This window comes from Notolepis coatsorum, assembly GCF_963971535.1.
Source record: "Notolepis coatsorum genome assembly, chromosome: 1".
Classification (NCBI taxonomy): Eukaryota; Metazoa; Chordata; class Actinopteri; order Aulopiformes; family Paralepididae; genus Notolepis; species Notolepis coatsorum.
The window spans coordinates 277,122,579-277,147,484 of record NC_140165.1 but is presented as its reverse complement, the minus strand read 5'-3'; the positions used below and the strand labels follow the sequence as shown (position 1 = coordinate 277,147,484).

Genomic DNA, 24,906 nt, shown 5'->3' with positions numbered 1-24,906 from the left:
ATGAAGAACATTTGGACTGAGGCAATTCTTGGGATTTATTTTTAAATGTACCCTTTATTTAGCAGTTAAAGGTGCTATATAGATACAAATTTGATGTAGAGTAATTATAAAATAAAATAAAAACATATATCCATAGAGCTTTTAGAAAGGTATGGAATAAAAATATTGCTTCCCACTCCCAAAGAATGATTTTTTTCATTTTAAACTTTTCCCTATTTCCCAATGCACCTGATTGGATACACGATACACTGCTAGTTGAGACAAGTTTCAAGTTCAAGTTTCAAGTTTCTTTAATAGTTGTCATACAGAAGTACAGAATACTTTCATACAAAATGCTTCTTACTGTTACGCTCCAGAGACTGTGCTAGACAAGATAGTATCAAATAACATAGTATAGCATATAATTTAGAAGAAGAAAATGAGGTCACAGTGTTCGGTATAGACATATGTACAATGTTCTGTGTTACCATATAATATACAATACTATGCAGTGTACTAATGTACAGTACTATATAGTGCAAAGCAGAAATGGGATGAGGTACAATTTAGGTACAATTTACAGTAAGGTGTACGAGTTGTAGTGCAATCCTTCATCAATAAATATAAAGTGTGGGGAGTGGGTGCTACAGTGTGTTTGTTTAAAGTGGGTGTGTGCTATAAAGTGTGTGGAGTGGGTGCTACAGTGTGTTTGTTTAAAGTGAGTGTGTGCGTGTGGATGTGTGTGCTATGTGCGTTTGGTGGTTGTTGTTGTGTAGTGTTCATTGTTCGTTTAGCAGCCTGATGGCCTGGGGATAGAAGCTTCTTCTGAGTCTTTCTGTGCCCGCCTTGAGACTCCGGTATCGCTTGCCTGACCGCAGCAGTTCAAAGAGGCAGTTGTTCGGGTGACTGGAGTCTTTAATGATTCTCTTAGCCTTGCCCTTGCAACGCTTGTTGTAAATGTTCTGGAGGGTGGGGAGCCCCCCTCCAATTGTGCGTTCGGCTGAACGTGTCACTCTTTGTAGTCTGCTTCGGTCTTGTGCAGTGCTATTCCCAAACCAGGAGGTGATGTTGCCGGTCAAGATGCTCTCTATTGTACATGAGTAGAAGTTCTTAAGGATCTTCTGACTGACTTGGAACTTCCTTAGGCGCCTGAGGAAGTAGAGGCGTTGTCGTGCCTTCTTCACAACACTGTCAATGTGTGTGGTCCATGTCAAGTCCTCGGATATGTAGGCTCCGAGGTACTTAAAGCTTTTGACTCTCTCAACCGGTGCCCCGTCGATGCTGAGGGGGCTGTAGTCCTTGACCCCCGACCTCCTGAAGTCCACAATCATCTCCTTTGTTTTGCTGACGTTCAGGGAGAGGCTGTTTTCCTGGCACCATCCCGCCAGGACCTTGACCTCTTCCAGGTAGGCCCTCTCGTCGTTGGCAGAGATCAGGCCCACCACCACTGTGTCGTCAGCAAATTTGATGATTGTATTGCTACTCCGCTGAGCCACACAGTCGTGTGTGTACAGGGAGTAGAGGAGGGGACTCAGAACACAGCCCTGGGGGGCCCCTATGTTGAGGGTGATGGATGAGGAGGTGCAGTTGCCTGCTCTCACCACCACTCAGACATGCTGACATGCTGGTGCTCTAGTGGGACATTTAGTGGCTCAATGTTATCTATATAGCACCTACAACAACAACAACAACAACAAATTGATTAAAGGGATAGTTCTGGATTGGTAGAGTCCTTTCTCAGCCCCATCCATGCTGTTCCTCATACTGGCTCCGGCTAGTTGGCCACAAACCAATGCAAAGTCAATGGGGTCAAGCCCCTGTCTGTACAAACCGTCTGCAGCTCGCTCAAATGGACTCCACAGTGCACACAGAATAGATTTCAGTGAGCCTCAGCTTGGTTTGTGGCTAACTATCTGGAGCTAGTATGATGAGCAGCATGGGTTGTGCTGAGAAAGGACCGATCAACATCACCATTGGTGAGTATGATGTAGAGCTAGGGTTAAAAAATTATAATAATAAGTTTCTCTGTGAACTAAGCCACCAAATAAAGGCTATTTCACTCTTTCTTCTTTTCAAAGAAGTGTCAGAGTTATCAGACTTTTGTTTTTATACATTGTACAGTTTAGAGTAATCCAGACAAATTCCTAATCAAAACTAAAATGATTGTAATAATAATAACAATAGTAAGTGAGAAACTACTGCCAACAGCTCTTGGGCTACACAGAAGCCACTGTGAAAGCAGCCTCACTAGCCTATAGGCCTATCAGTGTGATGTGTTTTCATGCGTCTTAAGGCTGAGATCCCTTGGCATAGTGTTTTAAACTGCCTCAGCACTTGTCCAGAGTGTTTTAACTGTGTGCTCCAAAGTCCCTGAGCAGAGAGTTGAGCCTTGAAAAGACAGGACCAAGAAAGAATCCAATCTCCTCATGGAATTATCTGATGAGCTCCTTTGTGCAAAAGAGCCCTGCTTGGTATTGCACGTTGTTTCAACTTTTTAGTTTTGGTCTGATGTGTGGGTTGGAGTTTAGTAACTTATTATACTGTGAATGTCTCCAGATCTCTCTTGGTGGAACCTCAAGTGCGGCAACCCCCCTTCTATTGACGTAACATTTTAGATACATATGGCCATTGGTTAAGAATACTAAAGAATAAGCAAGCCTCCTCACCACTGGAAAACGAATCAATCAGGAAACTAGCATTATAATATAAACAATAGATCCCTCACAGAAGCCCTTGCCAAGAGAGGAACTCGCACATATAGGCTAAAACCAGTCTGACAGGGAGACGAGATCAACTGGCTTTAGGTTAATTTAATTAGCACAAACACAATCACACGCAAACACAGATAAACACACACACATACACTCTCTCTCTCATAGACACACCACACTCCCACACATACACACACTAGACTACACTAGACACACCACACTCACACACATACACACACTACTACACTAGACACACCACACTCCCACACATACACACACTAGACACACCACACTCCGACACATACACACACTAGACACACCACACATACACACACTACACACTAGACTACACTAGACACACCACACTCACACACATTACACACACACACACACACACACACACAGAGACACACACACAAACCCACAGAGAACCTCATGATGCGGATTAGAACCGGTTTTCTTTACCAGACTAATTCAATCACCTCTTGGTGATTAAAAGTTTTATCTAAAGGGGAGCTCCAGTAGCTCACCGCGTACCTCGGACGCTATTTCGGCGTCGGGGACAACCGTGCGCGTCACAGATCTGGGGTACACGAGTTCGACTCCCGGACTCGCCATACTTTCTCAGAGTGTCTTTCCCCCGATCTATACCCCATTCAACCTGTTTCTGTCGGTCATGCTTGACCAGAAAAAGCGATAAACGCTAAAAGAACCAGCCGACTGGTCAAAGTTTAAAAAAAAAAAAAAAAAATGTTTTATCTAAAGGACCAGTTTGACGAGCAGTCTCAAAATAGGGGCGTACCCAGACCCAGCTGTTGATTTCAACTCTGTATAAATTGTCCAGATGTAACAAGGAACGGGACAGAATGTAGCTGTCTTAAGATGAAACCATGTAACTCTGCTGTTGACCTGCTTTGCCTGCTGTCTATCTGAACTCGATGTCCAGTTTGAATTCTTCCTTGGAACCACTGCTCGTTACCTGAAATCTACAGAAGCAGCGCTCTGCATAAAGAGTACACTTCACTATCCCCACTCAACTCCAACCCACACATCAAAACATTTAAACAAAGGTCACTGTTTGACGACATTACAGATCCTACCTTGAAGTATAGACAAGGTTAAGTAATACTGTTGCATTGTATTACCACACAGGGTCTTATGTGCATCCAATGCACACAATGTTACCCTGGACAATTCACCATATTCACTTTGCCGCCATATTGGACAAGTTTCATGCAATGTGAGGTAGAGATGCAGAGGTGCCCGTTCTTTTCAATGTTAAAACTTCTAAAGGTTCTATAACTTCTATAAAAAGGCCACTTCAAGAACTAAATTGGTCAGAATACACTATTGGAATTATAAACCCATGATTATAAACCCATGATCACCTGTTTTTCTCTGTCGTAGTTTTTGTGTTTTGAAACAAGGAAGTGAATTAGTCATCAGCTCAATGAAATGCGTTCATAGGGATCTACGAAAACAAAGATGGCGGCAAGTAAGATGTTAAATTTTTTTTCATGATTTTGCAATAATAGCTATTGCAATATCATTGTTACATGTTGACAATGTTGGTTCAGTTATGATAATTACATTCCAAAATTGTATTTCTGGATGAAAATGTGCCTACTACCATTTTAGCTATCATTACCTCTGCCAAGGAGGTTACTCTTTTTGTCCGTTTGTCTGTTTTTGAACAAGATATTCATGATCCCAAAAAAAGGAAGAAACCAGTTGACATTTCTGACCTCATGACATTTGTTCTAGCGCCACCATCAGGCCAAACCTTACATTATTTTTATTTTTTTTAAACTTTATTTTGATTTTTTTTATCGTTTATCGCTTTTCTGGTCAAGCATGACCGACAGATACAGGGTGAAACGGGATATAGATCAGGGGAAGACATTCTGGCAAATGACGGCGGGTCCGGGAATCGAACTCGGAGTCCACCAGATCCGTGACGCAGCACGGTTTTCCCCGACGCAGAAATAGCGCAGAGATATGCGGTGAGCTACTGGAGCTCCCCCAAACCTTACATTGTTTAATGAACCTATCCTGACCGTATCTCTGTTAGATCCCTAGAGGAAGTCCAAACTAAAAGGTTGTGACCGGATTTGCCAAATTTGAAGAGGAAGAAATCTGACTGAAAGCATTTTGTGATTGAGTGACACTGATTCTAAAAGCATTACACAGAATAAAATAATTAATGATGATATTGTGAATGTTTGATGTGATGAGATGTCATGTGATGTGATGTGATGAGAGTACATGTGATACAAAGTCAATGACAGGAGGCACTGGGAGTGTTGGTGGATGTGGCTTTGTTCTAGACATGGCTGGGCAGTGGGTTAGGCTACTAGGGGGACCCTTGGTCAAGAAAGCGCTATGCCCCCATTCTCAGGAGTCAGACATAACTGGGGGGTTCTGGGGGCATGTTCTTCTGGGGTAGAAGATTTTTCAAAAAGTAGCTCTGTGATACTTCTATGGCCTTTTGGTTAAGGATATCTGATGAAATTGGGGTCCCTGTACGGTATGCTAGGCCCCTCTCAATTAAAATCATGCTTGCATGGGCACATATTCCTGTTGAAATTTGTGAAATGATGCAACTAATATACACAAAAATCCTGGGGCACTCTGGGGCCCCTGATTGTCCAGGGCTCTGGGGCATTGCCCAGTAAGCCAAGCTGGTCTAGCGTAGCACAAATTAATGGAAGCGGATACGGACCAGCTAGCCTAAAAATACCTCTCCTGGAGTTTTAAGATAGGCTAGTGGTTCTGTATGCCATTCATTTGTGCTAAGCTAGGCTAGCCATACAGCCAGATAGCTTTCTACTGAATGCACAGAGAGGAAATTGGTATATATCTTCTTGTCCGACTAGAGAATGCGACAAGCGCATTTCCCATAATAATAACGTGTTCCTTTAAGAGGTCTCCATGTTGACCATATCCTAACCATTCAACTAGTGCACCTTTACACCTTGCTTCACATACACAATGTATGTGACCAGAGGGAGGTTTCCTGCACTAATCGCTTAACTACAGTAGCTGTAGACTTTGTAAATTAAGGCACATAATCTACACATCACAACCGCAGCACATTCTCTCACCACCTCACAGTTTGCCCTGCGCTTCTTAGTAAACCTGCCTCATGTGAACTCCTGACCATGAAGGCCTCTTAGCAGCTTGAGGCCAAAGGGACAAGAAAAGTGATACAAAGGGGGTGGAGTTACCTGAAGTTAAAGAGTTCGTTCTCATTCATTTACCTTAGATGATATATTTACCTTAGATGATATATTTTTCCAAATATGGCCCCATCCTCTGTGGCCCTTCTGACACAAGAACGCCACACAGTTAGCAGAACTGGGTCACAGAGTCAATAGGTACTACTCAGTCTTGGTCCTGAACTAAACCACACTGTCGGATAACGGTATACGTACACACCAGCCACGCAAGAAAACTATGGAAAGACAGAAAGATGGAAGAAGAGAGGAAGAACTGGCACAGGCAGAGCTGTTGAAGGTGGAGAAGGATTGCGTGGTGAAAGGAGAGAGAGAGGAGACGAAGTTTGAGGAGCGGGGACACTGGGGCAGCAAGGCAGAGTTTCTCCTGGCGGTAGCAGGGAACGTTGTGGGCCTGGGCAATGTCTGGAGGTTCCCTTATCTCTGCTACAAAAATGGAGGGGGTGAGTCTCTGGTCAAATGTCATTTCCTAAAACAAAGAATTTGATCTTTCTTTTTTGGTCCCTGGAAGTGATCCTCTGCTTCCAGGCTTTCATGGAGAAAGTAAAACTAATCCTTAAGTAAAAGTAGAAATACCAACATAGAACACTCTGGTAAAAGATGTATTAATAATAGGCTATAAAATACAACATGCTTGCCCTTGTGAAAACGTATCATGGTGAAAATGATGGAAATGCCATAATGTTACAGTACATTGGTATCATGGTTTAAACTGGATTATATCACGGTATTACCGGTATTGTACCATGGTGATGCATGACTTTTACCATGACAGTACCATGGTAAATAAATTACACAGTGGCATTGTAAAACTGAAATGACCACCAAGATAGCATGACACTTTTTGTAAGGGTGTTTTATACAGTAGTGTGCAAACCTCCATGGAATAACCTCCAAATGTGGATATGCTCGGCTTGATCATTTCCTCTCAAAATTGGCAGGTTTGAAGTTTGAACGTAGTTTGTAACTGCAGGGTTCAGTTAATGTAAGATTTTCTCTACACGTTGGTGATGGCAGCTAACTCGTATGCGTGCTGGAGGGGGGAGCCAAGGCTGTCTCGTCAACCCCCACCCCCCAGCCCCCCCCTACCCCCCCCCCCCCCCCCCCCCCCCCCCGGGTGCTCCGCGCCAAACATGGCAGCGGTAATACGCATACGTCTGTCTGAAAGAGTCCTGCATGTATTACAAATGCGCATGTTGGTGAATTTATGACTGTGTGCCATTATTACTATCAATGTAATAATTGTGGAATATTACTATAATGAGCTGTATGTGTATGAACCAAGCATCCTTTGTGAAGCACTTTGGTTGACAAGTGTCATGTTTAAATGTGCTATATAAATAAATTTGATTGATTGATTGACACTATAAAGTTCCCCGTAGCGGAAAATGAAAGAACTGAACTGAGGCGTGATATTTGCGTAAAAGTACTTAGTTACTCTCCCCCCACCGCCTTCAGGTGCATTCCTGGTACCGTACATGGTGTTCGTGGTGACGTGTGGAGTCCCTCTGTTTCTGCTGGAGACGGCCATGGGCCAGTACACCCAGGAGGGAGGCATCACATGCTGGAGGAAGCTTTGCCCTCTGGCAGAAGGTAGACATCATGGTGATGCCAACACTTGGTGACTCTATGATCAAGACTTTCCATTAGGTGTTAAATGAACACAGCAACATTAAGGGAAATGCCCTTACCGTATTTTCCAGATTAATCGGAGCGGATACGGACCACTAGCCTATCTTAAAACCCTGGGAGAGGAGTTGTTGGCCAACAGCTAAGCTAGTGGTCCATTATGCTTCCATTCATTTGTGCTAAGCTAGGCTATAGCTTGCAGCCAGATAGCTTTCTACTGAACCCACAGAGAAGAAATCGGTATCTATCTTCTTGTCTGACTCTGGAGAAAACGGTAAGCACATTTCCCATAATGTTGGTATGTTCCTTTAAATACTCGATTTGTAGATGGAAAACAAGCTTTATATAGGCCTATCTTACTACAGTGATTAAGGCAAACACTTTTTACAGCCACAAAATTCAGCAAATACAATTACAAACTCATACACTATAGAGTTAGTAATTGAAATCAAGATCCCAGTCGATCAGCTAGAAACTAAAATGAAAACATGTTTTAATTTGACATTCCTTTGTACTCCTGATGGTGGGACGACCCATTTGTTTATGTTTATTTTATCATTTCTATGATTTTTATAAAAAAAAATATTTTAAATTAAACAGAACACAACATAATACAGTGACAACAATAATACACAGGACATCACAGGGCAGTACTTCAACAATAATAATCATAATAATGACAAGACAATTAGAAATAATAAATACAGAATACAAAATACAGAGTAAAAAAAAAAAAAAACACAAACACAAACACCACAAAATACATTAGACACCCCACCCCACCACCGCTCTATTGTGTTCTTGACCTCCTTGGCCAATGCGAGCCACAGCTCAATGCTGGCCTGTGCCACCCCAACTATATGAGCAGTAGAGATATCCAAATAAATAACATCCAGCAATGTCGGAGACCAATTAATTATTGTGAGTTTCTCAGGTTCTTTCCATCTCATAGCTATCAGCTTCTTGGCTGCTGTAACGCCTGCCAGAATGATAATTTTTTGTTGTATGGATGCTGATAGTAATGATATCGTTTAGAAGTAGTGTTTTCTAGTAATCTCTATGATTATAATGTTGAATCACTTAGATTTTTCTTTACATGATGGAACGCCTAAGAGTTTAATATGGAGGGTACTGTACATTTACAGTAGTGTCGTGTTCCACAGTTGAGATATACAACAGACTGCAGTGAAATTATTATTATAGATGGTAGTAATCATAGTTGAACTTGATAACTGGATAATGCAGTAATGCAGCTGAAATGGAGTGAAAACACACTTGAATCCAAATACTTAACAAGACACATGTTCACGAGTCACGTTTGTCCTTTACCTGAGGTATAGTCTGGTTAGGATTGTGAGGTAAACATTGACAAAACAGTAGCAATTTGGCCTCTGAGACACTAAGAGACTGTGAGTTACTGAAGCACTGAGATTTTCCCAGCAAAAATGTATTAATATTTAACCAGACATATTCCCTTCAAAACCAGGAGCATTTTATAGAATAAAAATATAAAATAAATAAATATACAGTATACAGAGATCTTAGGCCACCTGAGAAACATGGGGTTAAAGCTACATTATCTGGACAGTAACTGTTGTATTTGCTCATTAGAATAAATACTAATCATCCCATCATAAAGCAGAATATAGAGCTTTATAACAATGGTTTTTAAATCCTTAATCACTGACCATTCCACCATAATGTGTAGTTGTTTTAATTGATTGTACAAACTATATTGTGTTTGCATTTATTGTATATTTATTGAATTTATCAAGTATTTATGTATTGAAAATGAGGGCTTGCCCTCAATGACATTTTGAGTTGGAATAAAGATTGAATGAATGAAGAAAAAAAAACTCTATTTACCTGTTGTCAGTCAATCAACGAGATAATAAAAATGTGTCTCCATTGCTGTTTTGAATTTCCGGTGGTAAGGTCAGTTTGTTTGTTTACATTTGTATCACTGGTTGGACCTTTAAGGGGTTGTACTGTATCCTGCCCTCCAGGTATTGGCCATGCGGGCCAGCTGATTCTTCTGTACAGCTGTATGTGTTACATCATCATCTTGGCCTGGGCTCTGTTCTACCTGGTCTTCTCATTCAGCTCCCAGCTCCCCTGGGCCAGCTGTACCAACCTCTGGAACACAGGTAACGTGCCTGGATGGTTTCTATCACATCTGAGCATTTGATTCCAAAAACACTGTTCATTTTCAGTCTGAATAAATAAATAAAATTCTTTTAGACCTGAATTTCATTAACCTCAGAAATATGACTTCATTGGAAACAATCAAAGGGGGCAGTTCACCCAAAATAAAAAAATAAACAAACATATCTCAGAGTGCTATCTATTTATCCAGATAGTTGCGGCGTGATTCACTTAGTTTTGGAGATATCTGCCATAAAGATATGTTAGATAATTGGGTAATTAGCCTTCATTGATTGTTATCAGCCTCCATCTCCTCACCTGTGATGTGTCTGCGTTGTGTTGATTTAGTTCACGGAGGCAATCGTTCGGTGGAATTCTGTCCTCCCACAATGCTTATTGGCTGAGACACCCCTATCTCTTCCCACGGTTGCATTCGAAATGACTTACATTGTAAGTCCAGGTTGTACCAGAAAATGAAAGTATTTAGAAGGTTAAGAAACTAAATTTGTATGTTCTATCTCTCTTGGTCGTGCTATCTCTCCTAGCTCCCCGATAGTGGCCTATCTCCTTGTGGTATTTTCTCGCTCATGGCTTCCCTTCTCCTCCTCCAGCCCCCGTTCGGAGGGCTGGCTCTGCTCTGCTTGATGTGGTCGGTCTTGCTATCCAAACTCAACTGATCTCTCTCGGAAAAACATATAGCTTAGGAGTCGCTGTCTCTCTCCTGTCTCTCCACTTTCACTCAAAGAAAAGCAAAAGTTGTGACGTCACCAGGCTCGTCACCTGGCAATTATCTCTGGTCACCTAGCGACCGGCTGCTCTCTGTACATTCGGCCTTGCAGTAGAGCCTAGTTTTATCTATTAAGGAATGTGGCCCTCTCTGCTCCCCTCACATGCTTTGCTGTCAACATGTGAAATCTAAATGTCTTTGTCTCTAAAAAAATATTTGTTATAAAAGGACTAAACACCACCATGCCCTAATTAAAAGGTGTTTAGTTACCTATGTACTTTGCCAGATTTAAAGGGTGTTATAGCAGTTATATAGTACTTATTTCTGTCATAACCCATTAAAACAAGCCATATCTTTAAAATATCTGCCGTCACTCCACTACACTTGACCTGAATGGCACTTGGTTTGTGACACTCAAAGCAGCAAATAAATACTTTTGAAATACTCAAAATCAATGTCTCTTTCTAGAAATCACGACCTAAGACTCAAGATAATCCACAACCTTGTTGTGAGCAGTTATATTTCGTATATAGCTTGCGCTCTGCTCTGTTGGAATATTCCCCATCACATACCGTGAATTTGAAAACTTTCAGCAACAATGCACCTACACCTGTCCGGCCGCGCCCACAACCGCCCATGGATATAAGCAAGGGGTGTGGCCGTACTCCAGCTCTTCCCTTCTTTCAACCTCACGGAAGTCCGTGGCAGTGCACCACTTCGCAGCGTTTGAAAGTTTGTTTCTTAGTTAGATTAGTCATTGTGTTGCTGTCTTTTTCTTTTTGCCTACTCTCCCTTTGAAGGAAAAAGTTAAGATGGCATCACCACCGGCAGTCGCAACCTTCCTGTGTGGGCCACGGGTGTTCCCTGACTCCACGTTTGTGGTAGACAGGTGATCCACTCCGAAACAAGACGCCCCTTTCTTCGGTGTTGGGCGTCGGCTCCCACCTGCCAAGTGGTCTGAAGCTACCCGTGTGCCAGGGATGCGAGCGGGATGGAAGGGAGAATGCAGGGGGACTGCATGCTCTATTTCCCGAGCTCATGCAGCAGCTGCGAGTAAACGGAATACCGTTGATAACGCCCCTGCCGAGAAAGAGTGTGAGCGGGCGGTGGTGGACACACCGTCAAGGTAAGGGGGCTGGTTGTGAGACCGTATGCCCCTTTTTAAATCCTTTATATCTCCCTCTTACATCTAAAAGCCTTCATATTTCCTCCTCGAATAATGCAACTACATTCCCTTCAAGGGTGGCGAGCAGTGGTTTTCTTGTGGGGAGGGTCTGTTTGATTTATGGGAATGCGTCTTTTAAACAGTCGTGTTCCTGGAATCAGCGAGTGGTTTTGCTACTTCTGTAACAAGGGCGCCGTCCCTCCTCAGAGCCCGTTGTATGTTTCCTTAACGGTAGAAACACATGACAGGCGACAAGTTTTTCGCTTAAAGGATAACTCCACTATTTTGGGAAATTAGCTTATTTAACATCTTCCCTGGAGTTAGACAAGAAGATGCATACCTTTTTTGTCTCTGTGCGTGCATTTTAGCTTTGGGAATAGATGCTCCGTTAGCATAGCTTAGCTTCATCACTGGAAGTGAGGCAGGACAGTAGCCTTACAGTGCCTTACAGTGTATTGCAAGGTCTGACATTGACCAAACTTGATATGCATGACCTTGGTGGGCTCTAGGTCAACTCCTGAAAAGGGGGTCAATGTCAGACTTTGCAATCAAAAGTTAGGGGGCTAATAACCCTTGCCATAATTTCAGTGCGCCCCTAACTTTTGATTGCAAGGTCTGACATTGACCCCCTTTTCAGGAGTTGACCTAGAGCCCACCAAGGTCATGCATATCAAGTTTGGTCAATGTCAGACCTTGCAATACACTGTAAGGCACTGTAAGGCTACTGTCCTGCCTCACTTCCAGTGATGAAGCTAAGCTATGCTAACGGAGCATCTATTCCCAAAGCTAAAATGCACGCACAGAGACAAAAAAGGTATGCATCTTCTTGTCTAACTCCAGGGAAGATGTTAAATAAGCTAATTTCCCAAAATAGTGGAGTTATCCTTTAAGAGACAGCTGGGCCCTGGGTGAATGTGCTTTTTAAACAAGCACGGCCGCCTAGCCCCGGTTTTTAGTGGTTTTGATTGATTGATTGATTGAAAAGTTTATTAACAGATTGCAGAATGGGTACAGTACAGTACATCTCAATACATACAATTGTTAAGGGGATGCAGACCAGAGAAAGACTTTCGTCTTGTTTCCACCAGGGTCCCCCATTTTCAATTCATCATAACATATATGACATACATGACATACAGATAGACAGTACTGCTACATCTATACATTTATGACATATCAGATTTGCAAATACAGTACTGTTTGTGATACAAAAGTGTCCAGAAAAGGAGTGTATATACATTTGGCGTAGAAACTGTACATTGGAGGAGGTTGGTGGGGTGGGGTTGGGTGGGTTGGGTGAGGGCTGTACATTGGAGGTGGGGGGGGGGGGGGGGGGGGGGGTTGGGTAGGGGACACACACACATTTTACACTGTACATTGGAATGTTGACAAAGCCTTACTTGGTCATTTACTGTACAACTAGGTTAGGACATTTGTAGGGGCCAGTTTCGAATTGCAGTCTCACGTAGGTGTTTTTTGAGAGTGTTTTTGAAGGTGGGTAGTGATTCAGCTGGTTAGCTGGTGTGGTTTGGGTATTTTCAAAACGATAAGGCGTGCAAAGCACGCTCATATGTATCTGTTCATATTAGGGATGTCCCGATCGCATTTTTTTTATCCCGATCCGATCCCGATCATGTGATTTTGAGTATCTGCCGATACCGATCTTTCCCGAACCGATCTTTCACATTAGTAACCAATTTGACACATATTTGTCAGAAACAGGCGAAGCGAGACAAGCCCCTCTGTTGCCTCAATAGCCCCAGTTGAGCGCGGCGGCTCACATTACATTCACCCTGAGCCCCTGAGAATGTGCTTCATACGAGAAATATTCAAAGTTTCAATCTGTTTGCACATTAGTATACATTCACAGTGTTCGACTTACGTAATGATTTGCTCCATTTTGGTCTGAAACGCAGACAATAATCCTCACAAAGCGAATGTTGACGTTATCCAGGTGAATGTTCTTCATTCAAGCGAGGCATTGCAATCAATACAGCTGTTTGGCAAAGCACCAGCCGCCGAGTCCCCCATTCCTTTGCTCGCTCTAGTCACATAACGTGACGTATTAGATTGGTCGTGTTGAACGCAGCTCTGTTTTTTCTCCACGCGGAACGTCCGCCTTGCAACATCCCGGCCATTGTGAAACGTCACAGGCTCCCAGGTCGTTGTTTGGTTGGAACAAACGGGCAGCGATGTCACCCAAACATGTTTTAACATACGCCCGAAACGGGATATAACGAGGGTTATCCTATAACTCTAGTTATAAAAATTCATGTCAAGTAGACAATTGTCTATCTTGTGGGATGAAGCCGTAGGGCGTATGTATTGTAATGAATTGAAAATGGGAGAAGTTTTCATTCATTCATTCATGTTTCTTTTCCATTGTGGCGCTGCCGGTATGTGGGGAGTTTTCACCCAAGACAGAGTGAAGACCACACATTATGCTTGTCCAGCCGTGGAGCAGCGTCCCTGACGCTAATCGATTGGCTGACACGGGACGCTGCTCAGCGGGGGAGCCGCCTCATTTATCCCCCCGTTTCAAACCACCCTTTCTGTCCCCCCCCCCCCCCCCCCCCTGGGTGCAATTGCCCCGGCCCCAGCCTTGTTGGTTGAGTCAGGGTACGAAACCCCAACCCCACGAGATACCTTGCTGCCGCGGTCGGGAGGAACCCTGCCCACGGGACCCCTCGTCGACGAAGTCAGGGTTCGTAAAGCACAGCGGGAGGGACCGGGTTACCTATCTACGATTCTTAGCAGACCAGCGCCAGTTGGCTACAAGGCCGCTTTGTGATTCTTACCGCGTGGCTACAGCAGTACCACATGTTGGTGTGGATGGAGGGAACGTTGAGAGCGGGGCTCGTGTGGCAATTTGCACGCCCCTCTCCCTCTGTGTTTTGGGTTCTGAAACAGACTCTGCTATCAGAGTCCACGCCAACGACAGCCCTGGTCGACGAGATTCAATCTCTGTTGGCGAGGCAGAAAAAGGGGGGATTCCCCATTCCCACACCAACCTTAGTGGGTGGGACTGGGGGTTCCCCGGCCATTGAAAACGTCACAGGCTTTCGCGTTTTCTTATTGGCCCAAGAGATGTATCCGTGAGTTTGAGGTCTGCATGGCAGGCCGTTATGAACTTGAAAATGGGGGAATCTGATACAGTCAAGACTAATATCTTTTCTGATCTGCATCCTCTTGACGGTTGTGTGTATTGGACTGTGCTGTGCTGTGCCCATTCTACAATCTGTTAAATAAAATGTTCATTAATTTATTCACTCACGTCGAGGTCTCTCTGGAAGGTACCCGGCGTATTCCCATCATAAATAAAGAGCGGAATTGACGGGTTTCTCCCTCCTGGTCGTCCCAGACAGTGGGGAGAAACGTTGTAGGGGCTCTTTCTTGTTAGAATTCGCAGCCACCGTTCTCGGGTTTTACGAGCCTACACGCTGTTCATAAATCAGCGCATGGTCTTACGGGACCGATATCAGCGCTGGCCCAGGCGTGTTTTTCAAAATATTTGATTCCGCCTTCGGGACCGGCACGCCCTGGTTTGACCAACAACATAAAACAGCATTTTTAATGCGGTCGGCCGGGAAGTTTTTTTTGTATCTCTACCGAGCGCCAGCACACTAGGCTAGCTTGATGGCTCGCGTGCATCTCCGGGGGGAGATGAAGGGGTAGGTCAAACATCGGCGGGGGGGTTTTTATGCCCGTTAGGTGGGCCACCGGGAGCTGTGCGTTCGCTATTCATCCTGGTCACGCCGGACCGGATCAGTTTAACCAGTTGCCTGCCGGGTCACAGATACATTCTGATTAATCCGAAGGGCCCTGAGCTTTTCCGGGCGGAAAATGCCAGGGCGGGCCGGATGCCACAGGGGTTGATATCATGAATGTTGTGTGTCATAAAAATGCCACTACGAGTTGAAAATGGGGGACCCCGATGTAGACAAGACAAACCTCTTCCTCTAAAGAGGATCTACATCCTCTTAACACTAGCACAGCCGACAAGCGGTCAAATGACCCCTAGGCATTTTCAATAAATGTATCCTCGTCACTCGATCGAGCTCCAGATCTGTCACTCAATGACTTTTCCTAAAAGTACCCGTTTTATCTGGCACGGTTTCTGAAATTTCTAAATGACGTCAGGAAAATGTAATTAGAACGTATGGAATATATATGTGGAAAGTCACAGCACTTTGCGAGCGTCTAGCGCAGGGGTGGCTAACCCGTGGCTCGCGAGCCGCATGTGGCTCTTTGCCCGTCAATGTGTGGCTCTTCCATCCAAAAAGAATAAATTAAAACATTTTAATATTTTTATTTATTATTATTATTATTTATTTTTTTGAGATTTTTTTTTTCACTCAAACCTGTGGTAAACCTCATATTTTATATTCAGTGGTAATTATATAGTTTACACTGTTTATTTTTCTCATATTTCTCATAATAAGCTGTCGGGTCATCTGACCCGTTCCGGCGGGAATTAGTGACATTTTCTCCATGGCTGTGCTAGTGTTAACAGTTGTGTGCATTGGTCCATACTATGTTGTACCTTTTTTGCAAAACTGTTTAGTGGGTTTTGTCCTTTCTCCATTCATTTCATCCCTCCCTCCCTGCTCGACTGGGGGGTGGGAGGGGGCCGTCGGGGGGGCTGCTTATTATCAGTCAGCTCCTCTATGCACCCCTGTGTAGTTCCCGGTCGTCTAGGCACAGGTCGGGCCTTGCCCTCGTTACCTGTTGGCCTGGGTTAACCCTTTTTTAAGCCTGAAACGCCTTGAACTGCATTGTATAGCCTGTGTATACGCGCAGTTGTGTTTCCCGGTTTTTTATGGGTTAAGGGAGCAACCCTTTTCTGTTGGGATGGTTGTCTCCCCGGTGTGCCGGTAGCGGAGTCGACTCTCTGGTAGAGACCGGGTTTGACCCCAGCTCTCCGAGAGTATGCCCCTGCATGTTTTATGACGTCTGCCAATTGTGTCAAACTCTTATCTCTGAACCCGACCCAGCGGGATTAATAAATTGGCAGGGTCAGGGTTCATGGCGGAGTCAGTTCACTGGCGGAGTCGGTTGACCCCGATTCCGTGAGGTTCGTGGCCCCACGAGATTATGACATTGTGCACGGCATACCGAACACCCTCCCCTCCCCCCCCGCTTGGCGGGTGGGCCGCCGGGATACTGTTTTTACAGTTAGCCCCTTTAGGCGTGCCTGCGTAGTTCGCAGTCATCCGGGCGCAGGTCGAGTTATGCTCTTGTTACCTGTCAGCCTGGATTAAGGGATCAACCTCCTTGGAGTGTTTGTCTCCCCGGTGTGCCAGCTGACCCCACAAGATTGTGGGGGGAAGCCTCCTCGGAGAGCCTCGGAGCCTCCTCCTCAGGGAGTTTCAGAGCCTCCTCAGGAGGTTTTTCAGAGTCCCCCCCCCCTCAGCGTAGCCTCCTCCTCAGAGAGGGGACCTCCTTACAGAGCCTCCTCCTCCGGGAGTTTTTAGAGCCTCTTCCTCAGGGGGAGCCTCGTACTCCGAGACTGGATTTGACTTGCCAACTCCGAGATGAGATGCCCTTTCTTCATAAAAAGACTGCATCGGGCATCGGCTCCCGCCTACCAAGTGGTCTGAGCTACCCAAACACGAGGGATGCATTTACAGAGCCTCCTCCTCCGGGAGTTTTTCAGAGCCTCTTCCTCAGGGGGTCTTCGCGGCGTGCCAGGCGGAGAAGGGCCTTCACCTGTTGTAGGCCCTGTCCGATACGCTGGCGGTGTAGAGGGTGGTGTCACCAGTGAACGCCTGGAGAGGTCTCGATGCCACGGCCTCGTTGACCTCACCAGGCCCCTTTTCTGGGGGTCCTGGCCCCCGGACTCTGCGGTAAGTCCGCCTTGTGTGGCCTGGGGCTGGGACCTCCTCCGCGCCCCGCTGCTACGGCTTCACCCGCGGGGTCGTTTTTTTTTTATCCCGACCCCGACCCCACGAGGTGTGGGAACTGTGACGCAGGCTTTTGTTTTCACGTACGTTCCCTGGTAGCGTGCGGGGCGCGCGGTCGGGTAGTCGCGGGCTCTTCTGTCCCGCGGTCTGCTCACCCTGTGCGTTTGTTGGGTGCTGTCCCCTCTTTCGCACAGTCGGTGTCCTGTCCCCCTCCCACCCCTCACTAGGGGGGGTGGGGGGGCCCGGACCCTCCCTGGTATTATTTTTTTTATCTTCTTTTTCTCCGCCTGATTTTCTATGCTTTTCTCCCCATCCCAATTTAGTCGTTATGCCAATTCCCCCCCTCCCCTACCTGGTTGTTGTGCGCATGTTCCCCCTACTGGTCGGTACAAGGGAACCCTGAAGTCTACCACATGCTTCCTCTGACACATGCGGAGACAGCCAGCGGCTCTCTTTTCACCTGGCAGCGAGGACTCTCATTGGTGAAGTGTAACGTGTGGGAGGTCACGCTGCCTTCACCACTTCCTGCCTTTCGCTGAGTAGGCGCCCAGACCTGACCTGTAGGCGCCGCTGTCCACAACGCCAGATTCCCACCCACGACTTCCCTCCCGCTAACTCAGCCAAGCGAGTTAGTATGACGATCGGCCCAAGCCACAGGCAATGCTGACTCCGGGAGTCGAGACCGCAGCCTCTTGCATTGGTGACAAGCGCAATCTCCGCTACACCACCCGACCGCCCTCATCCCTGGTATTCTGATGGTTGTAGGGGACCTCAGTGGGTACATTTGTCGGGCTCTCCGCTCTGCTCCGCTCTTGTATTCCAACAGAGTAGAGCGTAAGCTATATACGAAATATAACGAAGGTTATCCTATAACCCTAGTTATATGAGTAATAACGAGCGCTCTGCTCTCACTCACTGAGACAAACATGGACATTAAAATCACCACAGATTAAAATGTGGTCATATTTCACCATACCTCTACTCTATAACCTACTCTATAACTGTATATATCCCATACCTAATCTTAATAGTTATACCACTGGCCAGTATGGCTTACTACCATAGTATATTTATACCTGTATCAGTGTATAGCATAATAATATAGTAGCTTGTTATATATATATATCACATTTAAGCACTTGTACATTGTATATTGTTAATGCACTTTACTGTCACATTTGCACTCTGGTTAGATTAGTTCATTGTACTGTACTTGTGTTGTTTAAAGACAATACATTTGAATCTAATCTAATCTATCTAATCAAGTCTAGTCCAGTCTAGTCTAGTCTAGTAATAGTATAATATAATATAATATAATATAATATAATATAATATAATTAGTGCTGTCAGGCGATTAAAAAAATTAATCTAATTTATTACAGGATTTGTAATTAATTAATCGAATTAATCGCATTTTAATCGCATAACCATTTTATGCCTGATATTCTATATTCTATAATCATATTTCAAATTGCATGTGTCCAGATGGCAGAATTCAGTACTGTATCACTATCTACAAAACCTTCTGTTTAATCATCTTCCATCTATTAATTTGCTTAGATTTTTCTTTTTTATTGATATTCTCATTTGGTTCATTACAATTGACTCAAAATAAGATTTTCATTCAATCAATCACAGCGCAGATTGATTGATTGAATGAAAATGTTATTAACAGATTGCAGAATGGGTACAATACAGTACGGCTCAATACACACAATTGTTAAGGGCATGCAGACCAGAGAAAGACTTTCGTCTTGTTTACATCAGGGTCCCCCCATTTTCAATTCATAATGAAGTAAGGGTGCAACTTGGACCGTGCAATCCATTCTTTGTGGATCTAGCCCACAGTATTTCTGACATGGGAATACATTCCCTGAGATTCATAGATGTCCCTAGAATCAGATACCAAGAACATGCAAATGGATCATATTAAAAAAAAGTCTGTAAATGTGTATTCTACATTCTCATGGAATGAATGAGATACAAAAATAAAATTATATTAAAAAAATAATTATAAAAAAATAAAAATAAAAATGTGTAATTAATTTTGAGTTAATTTTCATAACGCGATAATTTGCTGTGTAATTAATTAATCTAATTAACGCGATAAACTGACAGCCCTAAATATAATATAACATAACATAATATAATTTATAATATATAAAATGTTGCCAGTGTATATACATTCAGGTGTACAGTATGTACTTTCCCACAGTAAAAGACCCACCTCCATGGCTGATTGGCTGACTGTTAATGCTCACCCATAACACCCTTGCTAAGCTATGGCTTGTGTCTACTTCCCCATCAGATGACTGTATAGACATCTCCACACAAAATGGCACCTTCAGATGGACAAACCAGACCAACACAACATCCGCTGCCACAGAATTCTGGGAGTATGTCTGTGTAGGACTATGACAAAGGGGTTCTTTCCAAAAGACCACGTATCCTGAATCCATGTTGTATAAAATAGTATTATGTGTTGCTCCCAGTACAGACGACAACATCCCCTAACAATTATTTGAATAATGAGTTTTACTTTCATGTCAGATATCATTTAGCGAGAGTGTCACATTTTGAAATGAAACTTCTCAATTGTCTTCTTGTGTCAACAAATAATTTAAAGGGGCACTTCACCAAAAAACCACATGGCACACATTAATTTAGTTTGACAGATATTGAGAGTAAATCAGTTTGAATATGGCCACCTGTGATGTCTTCGGGGACATGAATCCGTGTGTTGTGTTAATTACAGCACCATGAAATTCTGTACATGAAAAAATAGCAACAGGCTACCTTGTCTTGTAGGGACTCCGACCCTATCATAGCATTGAGCTGTAATTAACACAACACAAGGATTCAATGTCCCCGATGACATCACTGGTTGCCATATTCAAACAAATTGACACCCAATAACTGTCAAACTTTAAATTAATGTGTGCAAAACTGTTTAGATTATTATGTGCAAAATAAATCAGCATTGTTTTTTGGTGAAGTACCCCTTTATACTCTTGGTCCATCAGGTTTCATAGGCAGAAAGTTGTAATTTTGAATAGTTTCATCCAGAGATCATGTAATGTAATGTATTGTTGACAGTGGCTCGGGAGGTAGAGCAGTCGTCTGGCAATCCGGAGGTTCCCCGTTCGATTCCCGCTCCTCCCAGGCAGCGTGTCGATGTGTCCTTGAGCAAGACACTTAACCCCTAATTGCTCCCGATGAGCAGGTTGGCACCTTGCATGGTTGCCTCCGCCGTCTGTGTGTGAATGTGTGAGTGAATGGGTAAAATGTGAGTAACAAATTGTAAAGCGCTTTGGATAAAAGCGCTATATAAAAAAGCAGCCATTTACCATCCAGATGATGTAATGTATTGTTTTACCCAGAGATCATGTAACTGTCCTGTTCTCTCCAGACGGCGAGTGTTGTCAATCTCTGGAGGTATTGAAGAAGTGGGCAGCATCAGATGGGAGGTGCTGTTGTGCCTCGTCGCTATGTGGATCATCTGCTACTTTTGTATCTGGAAAGGGGTCAGGTCTACTGGCAAGGTATCTGCATGGCGTCCTGGAATCACAACCAAACGTGGTTTGGTAATCAGCAGGGATGGGAATCGGCAGAGAACGACCGATTCGATGCTCTCACAACACTTGCGTGCCAGTTTAGAAATGTATTGCAATTCTGTACGTTTTGCTAAATTATATTGTTATTTGACTTTACAATTTCTTACGAAATGGACTTCCAGTGAGGGGCACAGTGAGATGGTCACCCCACCCACATTATGCTATTGCATTAAAAAGCCCTCTCTTCACACAGTCCACTTTACTTACTTGTTACTTCTTCATGATCTACCCGACCATCCTGGAGGTCACATTTGGGACTCTGTCTAAATCTTCCTACTTTAACAACAAAAGCAGCAGGCTGTGAAAGTACTAGACAGGAAAATAAACAGCCACCACCATTGTCATAGCATAACAAACCAGAACCTACTAGCTGGGACAATCTTGTTAAATTCAAAGATGCCTGCCTTACCTATAAAATCCTACATGGCTTGGCTCCTCCCCCCCTCTGTACTTTCATAAAACAGAAAGCATCTGCTGAAAGATATACCAGGTCTGTAGTTAGAGGGGACTGTGTAGTCCCAAACAGGAGGTCTGCTTTTAGTCAGGCAGCCTTTTCCGTGAGAGCAGCCCACACCAGTCTGCCAACACGGCTCAGGGAGTATCAAAGATACATTTAATTTAAATCTAACTTAAAGGGGACCTGCATTGCTATTCCTAGCACTATTTGGGCAACTTTACACAATTCCTGTGAGTCTATGGAAGACATCTGTAAGGTCTATTTAAAAAAAAAAATCATTGTTTTATATTTCTAATGGAGTACTCAAAAGCATCATTTTCCAGCCTCAAGATGTCAGCCTGTTATTGGCTGGGCTCCGCCCACAAGCACTTTCAGTGACAGTCATCCACACAGTCTGCGAGTGGCAGAGAGAGAGAGAGAGAGAGAGAGAGAGAGAGAGAGAGAGAGAGAGAGAGAGAGAGAGAGAGAGAGAGAGACACTGTGTGCTGTGTGCGAGATACGCAGGTACCCTTCTCTTTCTCTCTCTCCCGTTTGAGGAAGTCTTCCACTGTGCCGCTCGCTACAGCTATAGACGGCGCGTTAGTTATGCTCCCGAATCGAGAGAGAGAGATAGAGAGGGGGAGAGAGAGAGACAGACCGAGAGACGACAGCGCGACGCACGTGTGTGTATGTGTGCTCTGTCGCAAGGGTGTTACTCCCTCTCTCTCTCTCGCTCGCTCTCTGTCAAACCCCGTTTGGTGCGCTACAAGCACAGAGCCAATCGGATCACTATCCGCTCCATCCTCGCCACGTGACGTCACCATGCGAGTCAAATCAGAACGACCTGATTAAATGGAGCAGGAAATGAATGACCTGAATGACGGCAATCCGCCAATATGGTATTTAGAGACACAGACACATTGATACTAACTCCTATTACTATAATACAATGTTAGACACTGAAAAAAGACATTTATAATGCATGTCACCTTTAAAATCATGGTTGAGAAATGGTCAAGTGTGCGACCATTTTAACTGAGGGGTTGTGATGTATTTTAATGTATTTATTTTAATGTATTTAGTGTATTGTAACCTACTGGTTCCTACTGTGTTTTAATTATTGTACTATGTCTTAATTATTGTAGTGCTCATGTCACCTGCCCCAGAGACTACAGTTGAAAATTTGCCAACCTGGCTAAACTGGCATATTTACAGTCAAATGTTCCTTAATATGCACTGTCTCTGTATTTTAAACCAATAAATACAAATGCATAACATTAGAATCCCCAATTAACATGGAGGAATTACATCAAGGTCTTAAATCATCCCATATAGGCCACTCACCACTCACCACCAGCAGAGCTATACCTAGCACTTTGGGATACTCTGGGCCCAATATGACTATCCACACATAATGTTGCTATTAAAAAAAACTGTCTCTTTCCACAGTTGTACCAAGGGACAATTGCATGTGCACAGGGACAGCACTGACTCTAAGTTGTTTGGGATGCTGCACGGTTGAAGACAAGGCTGTCTGCTTTCACCATTTAATTTCCCCTTTATGCAGATGACACCTTAACTGTATGTCAGACTTGCATAATACTCTCCATAATGCTATCTAAATCATAGAGAGGTTTGGTTCCATCTATAAATCTACAAAATAAATCTCACAAAGTCTGTATTGATGCTTCTTGATACAGACAAACGGAAGGTATCACTATTGCCTGCCATGTCACCTACAGGGGTTCAGATTAATACTTCAGTTCTGTCAATCACAAAGACCACCTATTCAAGCATACTTAAAACCATAGAGAAGGCTAGGAAAGTTGGGGTGGAGAGAAAGGAAACTGAAAATCTTCCCGGGATAGGAGTTCAGGCTTCTCTCATAGGTATAATCTGTAATGCTGTCAAAAAACATCTGCGGTTTGTTTACTTTTTTGTTTTTGTCTAACATGTGGGTTGGAGTTTTGTAACTTACTGTGAATTTATCCAGACCTCTTTTGGTAGAACTCTATACCCACTGAAATCAAATCCACACATCAGACAAAACTAAAACTGTAAACAAAGTGCAGTACCTTATTGTCATCTTTTGCCTAGAGGTAATTTGATCTATTTTTTCTTCTTTATTTTTTTTACTCAGGTTACACTCACAGCATATTAATCATAGCATATTATCATACTAAACATGTGCTTTGAATTAGTACCAAATAAGTACCAAAAACACATTGCAAGTATACTCTCATATGGGTAGAAATATACTTTTAACACATAATATACTAAAATAGACTTTCAGTATGGAATAATTTACTAACTTTTGACTTGGTAGTTGTCTCATAACTGGTGAACCACTCCTGTATAGGCCATGGCTAGTCCCTAATAGCCTACTGTCGGTCCAGAGATTAACGGCGCTATGTAACCTATACGCCATGAAATTTGATTGTCTCCAGATGTGGGATGTAATGAATTTACACCAGGCACAGTGTGCATATTCTTGAAAATCTATTTGATCACTTTTATTCAGTCACTACATTTCCAGTGATTAGTGGCCCATACCTATTTACAGGCCGATCTCACGTAAAATATGTAAATAAGGACCACAGGAAAAAGGTACATAATGTACGTTATGTTATAGTCATAAGTAATATAATTACGTATTGTATAAGTAATACATTTACGCTTCGTATCAGCAAAAGTCCCAAAGAAATCAAGAGTCAAATTAACTACAGTAACTGGGTGGTTTGGTCTAGTGGTGAGTGCACTTATCCCCACCACAAGCGTTGATAATCTGTGTGCTTTCTATGACACTTTATGGGTATGTCTTCCAGGTGGTGTATTTCACCGCTACATTCCCCTATGTTATGTTGGTGATTCTGCTGATCCGAGGACTCACTCTGCCTGGAGCGCTACAAGGAGTCGTGTTCTATCTCTACCCTGAACCTTCACGTCTCAAAGACCCTCAGGTACAGTAGGCTTCACTCCAAATACTACCAGTTTGCAGCACATTTCAAACATGGCAGACTGATTATCGGTGAGATTACAATTGAGTACCTCAGACGAAGAACCATATACGTCCATTTTAAGTTTTCAGAGGAACAATCTAAAGATGGTAAGTTAGAGTGTTGTGTTCACTCATAGTTAAAGACAGTCATGGTTGAGTACCTCTTTATCTAAAAATGGTAAGTTAGAGTGTTGTATTCATTCATAGTTAAAGACAGTAGAGGTTGAATACTTTATTATTTAAAGATGGTAAGTTAGAGTGTTGTGTTCATTCATAGTTATTAAAGACAGTAGAGGTTGAGTACTTTATTATTTAAAGATGGTAAGTTAGAGTGTTGTGTTCATTCATAGTTAAAGACAGTCG

General features: G+C 43.5%; 1 protein-coding gene across 1 annotated transcript in view; it reads left to right on the top strand.

Moving 5' to 3' along the window:
• Positions 1-6,146: 6,146 nt before the first annotated feature.
• The window catches only part of LOC311224958 (sodium- and chloride-dependent GABA transporter 2-like), a gene marked incomplete at both ends in the record, with an annotated part of 46,047 nt that continues 27,287 nt past the window's right edge, over positions 6,147-24,906 (top strand). The window contains 6 exons of the mRNA XM_084310118.1: positions 6,147-6,369; positions 7,385-7,519; positions 9,562-9,702; positions 19,804-19,891; positions 20,905-21,037; positions 24,371-24,505. Coding sequence (XP_084166244.1) covers positions 6,147-6,369; positions 7,385-7,519; positions 9,562-9,702; positions 19,804-19,891; positions 20,905-21,037; positions 24,371-24,505 — 855 coding nt within the window. The remainder of the gene's footprint in view (positions 6,370-7,384; positions 7,520-9,561; positions 9,703-19,803; positions 19,892-20,904; positions 21,038-24,370; positions 24,506-24,906) is intronic.